The 11,472-nt window shown below is 40.0% G+C and overlaps 1 gene segment (V, D, J or C); it reads right to left on the bottom strand.

Moving 5' to 3' along the window:
* Positions 1-8,635: 8,635 nt before the first annotated feature.
* On the bottom strand, positions 8,636-10,033 carry LOC115386826 (immunoglobulin heavy variable 3-33-like). The segment is given in 3 exon segments: positions 8,636-8,641; positions 9,495-9,883; positions 9,972-10,033. Coding segments are annotated over 3 exon segments (444 nt in total).
* Between the last annotated feature and the right edge of the window lie 1,439 nt (positions 10,034-11,472).

Here is an 11,472-nt window from a genome sequence, read left to right as displayed (position 1 = left end):
ACTTGAGTGTTTGCAAGATTAAATTCCAGTTTTGGAGATTTTGTGCTACTCAATAAATCCAGATGAGCTGGATGCAGGACAGGTGACATATCCATGGGTGGCAGTGATTGAAATATTCTTCATTTTGTTTGTTTATAAATGGCTGCACTGTCACACAGAAAGGTGTCAGGATTCAGTGCTTTTCTGTCGGTGTGTTTGGTCTGTGTCTCCCTTCCCCATCTGGTGTCCATACCCCTCTCTGGTTTCTCTCCTGTGATCGTCTTTAGTCCCTCCTGTTGTCTGTCTGTCTCACCTCGTGTTTCAGTCATCCTGTTAACCTTCTCGTCTCCTTTTTCCTTTCACAGGTGTATTTCGTATCATCATTCCTGTCTCTCTGTAATGGTTTGACTTTACCTCCCTGCCCTCTGTTACTCTACAGCCTCTTGTGTGGCCTTTTATAAACCTTTCAGAACTCCACCTTTATGTTTGTCTGCATTTGCATCCACCATGATCATGACAAAAGGTCATAATTCCCTAATGACAAACTCCAAATATGAAGTTCATTACTTTTTGGCAAAATGGATGTCCTAGTAGGTTACCAGGTTGAACTACACTGATGTTCCAAATGCAAATGGGTGTTGGTATTCAGAATATTTTATATGTTAACAAGCCCAAAGTTTGGCTATGATTAATTCACAGAATAAGTATGACCCTGTTAAGCCATGAACAAATCCTTGTTTGCACATAAACATTTTACTGTTAACTTGCCAAAAATGGAACAAAACCATGACATAAGATTCTTTATTTGAGAATCACTGGTCTGAGGGCTCCTCCTCCTGTTACAGTCGAGGTGCAGATGGGTTTTTGTAGAGGGGGAGGGCAGTCTTCTGTCACTGTGAGTACCTGGCACAGTAATACACAGCACTGTCTTCAGGCTGCATGTTCAGGCCTTTAAGAGTCACTGTGTTGCTGGAAGCATCCACATCAATTGTAAACTTGCTCTTGAGTGAGTCTTTATAGTGTGAGCCTCCAGTATATCTAATTCCAATCCACTCCAGTCCTTTTCCTGCAGGCTGTCTGATCCAACCAGTCCAATAGCTGCTCACAGAATAAGACACCTGACAGGCGATGGTCAGGTCTTGACCCTGCTGTATTATCATAGAAGCAGGTTGTGTCAGCTGTTCACACTTCCCATCTGTTTGGAAAAAAAAAAAAGAAAAAGAATATTAAAATATGAAACTGTGCCATAAATAACTGACATTGATGGAGACTCACAAGATCCAAATGCCAGCAACAAGAACAGAGCTGCAGTCAACATGATGTCTTGAAACTCAGTTGAAACTGATGAGATGTGAACGTCTTCCTGATGTCAGTGCTTTATGTATGTGACTGAAAAGGAAGAACACTGAATTTGCATATTGAATGCATGAATGTGGTTTAAATGACTATCAGGGTAGTAAAACAGTGACTTCAGATGAAAGACAATCAATCAATCAACTTAAATTTTAAAATGATGCCTAAAATGAGTAAAACGCAACTCTAAGTGCTTCACGAGGGCTTGTTAAAAATATTTTTAAATGAGAAATATGTGAAGCGTATACTCATACACACACGTGCATTCATATGTGTGAATGCCTAACTCATACAATACATGCACTCACATATGAGTAAACATCAAGACTAATAAAATTTCACCAACTTAAATTTGGGAGGGGAAGTCGATATATGATCATGGAAATGTTGTCAATTGCAGCCCTTTCATTTCATAACTGCAACATAAACTACAATTTGGTGTGAAGATGTGACAAGGCTTTGAATGTTTGTGTGGTTCCACACTTGTTTTGTTTGATTGAAGGGGAAAATAGGGTTGTTTTGTTGGTTAAGGTCACAAACTCCTGTCATGAATGGATGGATGCAGAAATAAATTAATAATGGTGTGAGAGCTCCACCTCTGGTGACTTTCAGTAGTTCGTGCTGAGTGGTTTTTGTTTAAGTTCACCAGTGTTTTCTCTCATGGTGCATCTTTGGCACAGTAATACACAGCAGAGTCTTGAGGCTGCATATTCTGTCCTCTGAGAGTCACTGTGTTGCTGGAAGAGTCTGTGGAGATGCTGAACTTATTTCTGAGGGAATCTTTGTAATGTGTTGTAGATCCAGCTGCCACTCCAATCCACTCCAGTCCTTTTCCTGCAGGCTGTCTGATCCAACCAGTCCAATAGCTCCTCACAGAATAAGACACCTGACAGGCGATGGTCAGGTCTTGACCCAGCTGTATTGTCATAGAAGCAGGTTGTGTCAGCTGTTCACACCTCCCATCTGTTTGAGAGAGAAAAAAAAAAAGGAATGTTTAAGTATGAAAGTGAGTCATACAGTAACTGACATTTATAGAGACTCACAAGATCCAAATGCCAGCAACAGGAACAGAGCTGCAGTAAACATGATGTCTTGAAACTCAGTTGAAACTGACGTGCTGTGAACGTCTTCCTGATGTCAGTGCTTTATATATGTGACTGGGAAGGAAGAACACTGAATTTGCATATTGAATGTGATCCATGAATTAAGGATGGTCTAACTCGACTATCAAGTCAACACTTGACTTTGTTTATAAGTCTTTAAAGGACATCTGTTTCCATAACTCAGGACCAGTACTTTATACATGCAGCTGAACGTTGAAGCATGTTTGAATTTAAGGTGATGATATTCAAGCTTCTTCTCTGATGCAAGAATCAATAAAATGTTCTCAAGTCTCTAAAAAACTGAGCAGCGATTCACCAAGAATTTAGACGGCTGTGTCATGAATATACTTTGGAACAGTGATGGGAGAAAATTTTGCTTGGATCATTGCTACTTGAACCTACACTGAAGGATTGACTTGTTTATTTTGTCATTCCACACAAAACAAACTAATTTATTCCTGTAGAGATGATCTGTTGAAAGAAAAGTCAGGGGATGAAGAATGAAACTTTGTGGTATTATTCAGTTTTTACTAACCAGGAACACAACAAAAAATTAGAATTTGAGGTTGACATCAGAGTTACACAATGAAACAGGTTTATGACTGATGACATGAAAGAGGCAGAACAGACAGGAACCACTGACATTCCTTGATGAGAGTGATCCAAACAACTGCTGTTACAGCGATTCTTTCACCCCAAAGTCCAGCAAACCAGAACTAATAATTCTCTTTGAGGAGGAGGTCCCGACTCGCAGATACCAACAAGCACTCGCGGAGATATTTCTTTAAACTCAAAGTTCCAGATTTATTTAAACAAACCAAAATGATCTCCGTGGTTGACTTAAATCAAAATAGAACAAAACAAATCAAATCTTTCTATATTTTCTGTGGCTCTACTGTCTGCGCTTTCTGTGGTCGAAAAACTGTTTCTCTCCTTCCTCCTTCCACACTTCCACACCTCACCAGAACCCCTCACACCTGCGCTTTTATCCTGATTGCAGGGAGGAGAGCCTGACTGGGAGGAGGAGAAATACAGACTAATAATTATCCACAAAACAAACACAATCCCTAATTTTTCTGACCATAACTTAAATATATATCAAATACAAAATTAAATTTACTTTCTTAATTGGCTCCAACAACTGCAGCAGCCTGAAGAACTGAGGGAGTCTTTACAATGAGAAACAGGGAGAAAGAAAAAACTAATAATTCAATGAATAAATAGATTAATTATTTGATACAAATGTGAAATGAAAAGTTTGCAAATCAATGCAAATCCAGCCTTATTTCCATTGCTGACTGCCTTTGATCAGATCCAAATTCTTCCATCATCAAGCTGTTGATCCTCTGATACAAATGATGTTTATTGTTACCTCCATTTAATAACTGATTTAAATCACCGGTGTGTTTCACTGCCAGTGCCGACAAACTTTATGAGGTACTTTGATATAGCCATACTTTATGACACGCTTATATTTGGTTAAATTAAAAAGAAAATACCATAAAACCCCTTAACTGTACAATTGATTGCTGAAGTGAATTTAAATGAAAAGAGAAACAAGAGCAAACTGAAGTTTGATCACCGTTGAGGCCATCTGATAAATTTATACGTCAGCATCAATGATGCTCTTTCATAATAAAACTCTGGAACGCAAAGGGACAGAGATCAGCATTTGCTCCTTCGTCATTAAAACAGATCCAATGCAGGCTATTTTTAGCTCATAGGAGAACATGCTTGTCCTGTACGGCCACGTGTTGGTCACTGCAGAGATCCTCTGTTGATTTAAGTCATGGTGTCTCTGGCACAGTAATACACAGCAGAATCCTCTGGTACTAAATTGGACAGTGTCATATATGTCATGCTGCTGCTGTCGTCTCGACTGACTTCAATACGTCCCCTCAGGCTGCTGGGATAATTATTACTACTAGGATTAGAATAGCTGCTTCCAATCCATTCCAGTGCTTTTCCTGCAGGTTGTCTGACCCAGACCATAACACAGCAGCTAAATGTGAAGCCAGATCCTCTGCAGGACAGACGGAGAGTCTCTCCAGGAGTTTTCACCACTGGACTGGGAGTGATGGACTCCATTGACTGCCCTGAACAGTCTGAGAAACCACAGAAGAGAGTTAGAAAGTCATCAGGAAAATTTCTTGAAATCATGAAGTTGCTGCTGGCTTGTGGTAAAAGCTGAAACCAAACAAGCAGGAGACTCACAGGGCAGCAAGAGGGCAACCAGCAACCAGCATGGGCAACCAGCATGTTCCAGCATGTTCATCCTCCTGAGTTCAGAGATCTGAGCCCTGAAGCTCCACACAATGAACAAGATGAGTCAGCAGGACAGAAGTACACTGCTCAGAGGAAAGATTTGCATCAGGAAACCACAGTGTGGAAATGGGTCATGCATTGACTTGTGTTTCCATGAACATGTCAGTGAAGCTGTTTGATAACAAGGATGTGAAATTCTAAAAGACATCCTTTATAGTTTCATTTAAACTGGGACTTCTGATTCATCAATCAATAAACGTGATTTTTTGATAATGTCTCAAGAGACAATGTGCAACTCAAAGTGCTTCATGGATGTTTGGAAACAATATTAAAAGGAAGGATATTTGAAGCGGGCCACACGGTGGCGGTTAGCACTCTTGCCTCACAGCAAGAAGGTCCTGGGTTCAAGTTCCGGCCATTACTCGGGGCCTTTCTGTGTGGCAAGTTCTCCTTGTGTGCATGTGGATTTCCTCTGGGTACTCTGGCTTCCTCCCACGGTCCAAAAACATGCAAGTCAGGTTAACTGTTTTGCCTAAATTGCCCCGAGGAGTGGATGTGAGTGTGAATGGTTGTTTGTCTCTCTGCGACAGACTGGCAACCTGTCCAGGGTGTACCCCGCCCTCGCCCACAGCAGCTGGGATTGGATCCAGCCACCCGCAAACCTGAAGAGGATAAGCGGTAGGAAATGGAAGGATGGATATTTGAAGCATAAACATGCGTGCATTTAGGTGAATGGACATGCTTAAACACACACAAATTACCCACATACACAGGCATGAAGGTCCAGAGTAACTTAAATTCAGGAGGGGAAGCTGATATATGATCATGACATATGTTCATAATTTTATTTCTTTTATTTCATAACTGCAACATAAAGAACAGTTTTGTGTGAATTGCATCACTATTTTTAAGATTTGATCAGGCTTTGAATGTTAAATTCCGTGTGTGGTTCCAGACATGTTTTGTTTGGTTGGAGGCAAAAAAAAATGGTTCTTTTGGTGGTTTAGGTCAGAAACTTGGATAGATGGAGAATTAAATCATTAATGGCGCAAAAGCGCAACCTCTGGTGGCTTTCAGTAGTTTGTGCTGATAGATTTTTGTTTCAGTTCACCAGTGTTTTCTCTCATGGTGCATCTCTGGCACAGTAATACATAGCAGAGTCTTGAGGCTGCATATTCTGTCCTCTGAGAGTCACTGTGTTGCTGGAAGAGTCTGTGGAAATGCTGAACTTATTTCTGAGTGAATCTTTGTACTGTGTTGTATATCCAGCACGTGCCACTCCGATCCACTCCAGTCCTTTTCCTGCAGGCTGTCTGATCCAACCAGTCCAATAGCCGCTCACAGAATAAGACACCTGACAGTTGATGGTCAGACTCTCTCCAGGCTGCACAACCACAGAGGCTGGCTGTGTGAGCTGTTGACTCCTTACACCTGTGGAGAAACACACTTTGAGTCATCAAACACTGTGTTACGTCTGTGCAGACAATCTGCTGTGATCAGAGCGGCAGTATGTCTGCCTCACTGACACTCACAGGATGCAGCAGCCAGCAGCAGCAGAGTCACAGAGAACATGGTGGAGGGAATCTGGTGGGAGCTTCTCCTCTTCTGGACAATGAGCAACATGATGTCAAATCTTTGTAGTAACATTGAGATTCTGGCTGATTTGCATGGAGGACATTGGAAATACATAAAAGGGGAGGGACTGTCAGACCAACAGCAGTTTTCGAATGAACACTAGAATTTAGTGTTTTGCTTTCATGACTTGTAAAATATCCATGGCGATTTGGATGAATTGCAACAAAATGTCTCTTCATATTCCTCTATCCTCTATGCTGCTTTGATCAATTGAAGGTTTTGGGGAACTGGAGTCAATCCCAGCTATCAGTCAGCAAAGATCACACACACTCACATTCCGTTTTCTGGGGGTGTTTTTTAGTTGATTCTTGTGATTGTACATCCGTTCAAATGCTGCACAGCAGGATGGTGAAACTGTGTTTCAGATATGATTACCTATCATACACTTTCTTTTAACATGATGATGAAGATAATGATCGAATATAGTTTGACGTGTTGTGTTTTTGTACAGCTGCTCAGCTGACTTGAGTCACTGTGAGTCTCGAGCACAGAAATAAACAGCAGAATCCTCAGTAGTGACACTGTTCATCTGCAGATACACCTGCTTTTTATTGTTGTCTCTGGAGATGGTGAAGCGGCCTCTGACTGAGTCAGAGTAAAAAGTGCTGCTGCCATCGCTGTAGATGGAGGCAATCCATTCCAGTCCTTTTCCAGCAGGCTGTCTGATCCAAGCTGTATAGTAATTGCTTGATCCAAACCCTGAATATGTGCAGGTCAGTCTGGTTGATTCTCCAGGCCTCTTTACCACTGATTCAGACTGAGTCAGTGTTTGACTGTCAGCACCTGGACCAGAAACAGGATTAGATATTTCAATGAAGCTATTGCTATTTAACTGAGGCAAGACTTTTTTTTTAATCATTTGTCCTTACCTGTCCAGTTAATTGACAAGATGAGAAAAACAGCCACATGATGAAGTCTGATCATTGTTGAATCAGTTTGTTTCTGATCAGTCTTCAAGTGTTTTGGTCAATGATTTAGTTTCTGTCATCAACTGTCTATCATATAAAGGAGGAAGTGATCAGAGTTTGCATCAGCTCCTCCCTCTCAAAAACAAACACACCTTCTCTTTAACTGCATTTATTGACATTAGTTGTTATCTTGTTGTACATTTCTCCAGTGTCACTGTTTTATCTTATTAGTTTGAAGATTTTGGGATCATTCTGTTACGTGAGGATGCACTTCCTCTTCAGCTCAGCAGCATCTGGTCTCTCCTCATACTTCATGCAGTGTGTGAAAACACACAACTTATTTACCCTGCAACACCTGCACAGCAACATGAAGACATTAAAATAAGACATTTGGTAAAAAGAGGAAATAGCAAAACACAGTATCAAACTCAGGCTTACTGCAGAAAACTGGAGAGATATAAAATAATGATTGAAATCTTTTGCAATCTTTAACTGTTGCCGTGTTCATAAATGTGGTCAAAATATTTCTTGTAGAAATGGCGAGAATACTTGATAACATGCAGACAACTCTCCCAAAAGTGACGTGTGGTTTATTTAATCCTGTCAATTTGCTGCAAATGCTGAATAGAATAAAGCTTTCGCTGAAGTTAAAGCTCCAGAGAGACAGCAGCACCACAGCTGCTGTCATTTGGACAAAATATGAAGGAACAGATTTTTAGAAACTTCAGTCATTTGAACTGCATCATAAGTTACCAGCCTGCTGCTGCCCCCGTGTGGACGATTTACAGTAACACAGTATTCTCAACACTGGTTAGAATTCCGAGAGATGTGAGACAGTGTTGGTCTCTGGTCATCGAGGGGCCACAAAAACTTCATCCTCATGACCTGGGAGCCAAATAGCGACTGATCGTATCTTCCACATGGATTATGGCCACTAATTCAATGAAAAGTCCCACAGGAAGCTCACGAAAACAAAAGTGTTTACATTTGACTTTTACTTCTTGAAATAAACCAAGTGACAAAGTAATCTGGGCCAATTTTATTTGATACCTGGTTAAAATAAGATGAACATCATTCTGTGAAACTAATGGTTCATTTATTCCTGGTAATTGGTGCCATATTATTTCCAAACATGAAACCTGGAAATGGACCTGATTGTCCTTTATTGTACCAGTGAACTGGTCTGACATTATTAATAGTAGAATGCTCTTTTCGTGGCTTCATGTTGCAGCTGTTCAGGCTCTGGGAGGTTTTCACTCTGGTCTGCTGATGCTCTTTGTTCCCAGATGAATCCATGGTGTTTGATGGCTGTTCACTGATCAGAAAGCTGCCAGGTGATGTTCAGACACTGACCGAGCTGCACAGTCAAGGTGGCTGTCAGCTGTTCACGTTTCACACCTGGAGAGGAAAAAATGCTGGACATGAACGCAATTTAATGTCACACACTTCAAGATCCCATAGCAGAAAGTTAGGAAGGTGAATGTTCACACACAGGACACTGACTTATTCTAAAAGATTTACCTTATTTTAAAATAGTGATTTAGTTTTATTGAAGTTTCAAACCCTGTTTCTTCATTTACTTTCTTTTTATGAAAGATTTGCATGATCTCATGTTAAATTTTGTCTTGTTGCTGCTTCATTCAATAATTTTCATAGATTTGTTTTTTTTTTTTAATCTATTCTCTAGATTGAACTTTTGTTCGTTTCGACCTGGTTATGATTGTTTCAAACGGTGATAGTCTTTGTTGTACTATTAACATCCCAAATAGGCTTAATGTGAATTATTATAATTTCTGTTCATTGTTATGGAAATATAGGGAGGACTTTAAGAATTATACATTATAGTTGACCGACGACCTGAGTGTCTGTTGTCATGGAGGGAGCAGTTTCACTCTCACATCCTGTTCATGCTCAAGAAAATGCAAAACAGTCCTGTCAAGCATCATTAGTGGAGCAACAGCTGCGACTGAAACTTGTTTGCATTGTAAGGTCACTAAAATGGTTTGAACGCAACACATTTTCTCTGAAGCGTTCTAATGAAACCTACAGAAGCAATAAGAGCACTGAAATAACACTGAGAAACAAAACTTTTATCTGTTATCTCTGAAGTTTCAGTCATGTGAAAAGTCAAACTAATATGATTTATGAAAGTGTTTATTTATGACCATTCAAGGACACATGTACTCTTCATAAATACAAACTTGATAAGTCATGAAACCTGAAGCAGTGAATTTATTTATTTATTTTTTACTTTATTTATTCTGTTGCTGGAAAAGTACTCCATATTAAAGGAGCTTTTGTACAGCTGTAACACTAAGCTCACACACTGTGTCTCTCCGGCACAGTAATAAACAGCAGAATCTTCCATTTTTAGACTGTTCATCTGCAGAAGCAGCTGATTTCTGCTGTCGTCTCTGGAGATGGTGAAGCGGCCCCGGACTGACTCAGAGTAAGATCTGCCACTACCACTGTGGCTGTCGTGCCAGGCAATCCACTCCAGTCCTTTCCCAGGAGCCTGTCTGATCCAGTGCATCCAGTAGCTTCTCAGTGTGATTCCAGAGCCTGTACAGGTCAATGTGTGGGACTCTCCTGGCTTTTTGACCACAGGATCAGACTCAGTCAGAGTCTGACTGCGAGCTCCTGTCAATACAAAAGACACAGTTTCACTTGCTGTCAGTGACAATATATTGAAATAGAAAACCAACATAAGGTTTGTGAAATGCTTCACCTGCCCAGCAGAGAGTTAAAAGCAGTAGTCTGAAGCTGCTGGAGGCCATCGTGTTAAACTGCCTGTTTACTGCTGTCTGTCATTCTCTGAGCAGCCAGTAAGTAGAGGTGGAAGATGTGTTTTGCATTGACTCCTCCTAAAGAGTTTAGTCATTTGTATTTGTTTTCAGGGAAGAAAATATGAGAGACATTTTAATTTAAATGTCTTATTTATTATTTGAATTATTAATATGTTGATTTTTCTATTTCAAAAACATGTTTTTCATTCAGATTATAATAAATCCTTCGAGACTACTTTATCCAACTTAGTGTCACAGGGCGCTGGAGCTGCTCACATCTGTCAATGGAGGAAGTCAAGTTACACACAGGACAGGTTTTCATTCGGTCACAGAGAAGAAAATCACACAAAACACATCAGCATCTACGGACAGTTTAATAGTCACCCGTCAGCCTCAAATGCATGACAGATTGTTCGACACCAGGAAAAAGAAAATAATCATGCTCTTCACTGATGGGACTTTTGTTCCAAGCATTGAGACAGAGGAACATCTGTTGATTTTTGAGTTGTTTCTTTATATTCTGTGAGATGTGAGTTTATTTTTCCTGCGTTTCTGGGTTCATGTGCAAAGCCTCTCACAGCCATGATGATTTATACAGTGATGAAGTTCCCTGCTTCTTCTTTTTGTGGTATTGTAGCGCCTCCTCTGGTCATTTCATACCATCAGTTTTCAGGTTTATTTGTTCACATTTCACATGTGTAAAAATATTGATGACTATAAAAAATGTCATAAGTGTTAAATAGGTAACAAAAATTGATCCTGACAAATGTCCAGATCACACAGCAAAGACACATGAGCTTTGTCAAAGACAGAGAGGACTCACAGGAGCCAGCTGCACAGAGCAACAGGACAGCAACAGAAAACATGGTTGATGGTGAGCCGATGTGCAGCAAACTGTGGTGAGAGCTGGATGTTTTTATAGCTGCTTCATGCAGAACGCCGCCGTGTTTGTATAAAGTTTATCAAACTGCTGTTGTTCTAACTGGAGCCAGTGGAAAAGAGTATTATTTATTTGCAAAGTTTTAACAAATTTACTGAGCTGGGAGATCACATTATTATTCCCTACTCATGTTATTAGAACACACAGGGCATTCACTGGAACTTATGATTTGTGCACATTATTTGCACAGCGACCTTCAACTGACATTGAGAAAGTTTAATAAAATATATTTTGTTGTGACATACTCAAAACATCAGTTACAAATATTAGTCAAATTCAGAAATTGAGGAAAATTAAAGATGTTCACCTGATAAATAAAAAACAAAACCAGTATTTTCTCAAATGATATAATACACAGGAAACACATATTACAGTCACTTTATTATCAGATTCTTGCTGAACCTGTGGTAATTCAATCATAGTATGACTTCATCTTCATGCTGGCAGCACTTGCAGACTTATTTTCCTGAAAACATTGGAATTAAAACGGAAGTGTGTCAAAA

Source organism: Salarias fasciatus, chromosome 4, assembly GCF_902148845.1.
Source record: "Salarias fasciatus chromosome 4, fSalaFa1.1, whole genome shotgun sequence".
Classification (NCBI taxonomy): domain Eukaryota; kingdom Metazoa; phylum Chordata; class Actinopteri; order Blenniiformes; family Blenniidae; genus Salarias; species Salarias fasciatus.
The sequence above is the reverse complement of the archived record's forward strand: the minus strand, read 5'-3'. Positions and strand labels throughout refer to the sequence as shown.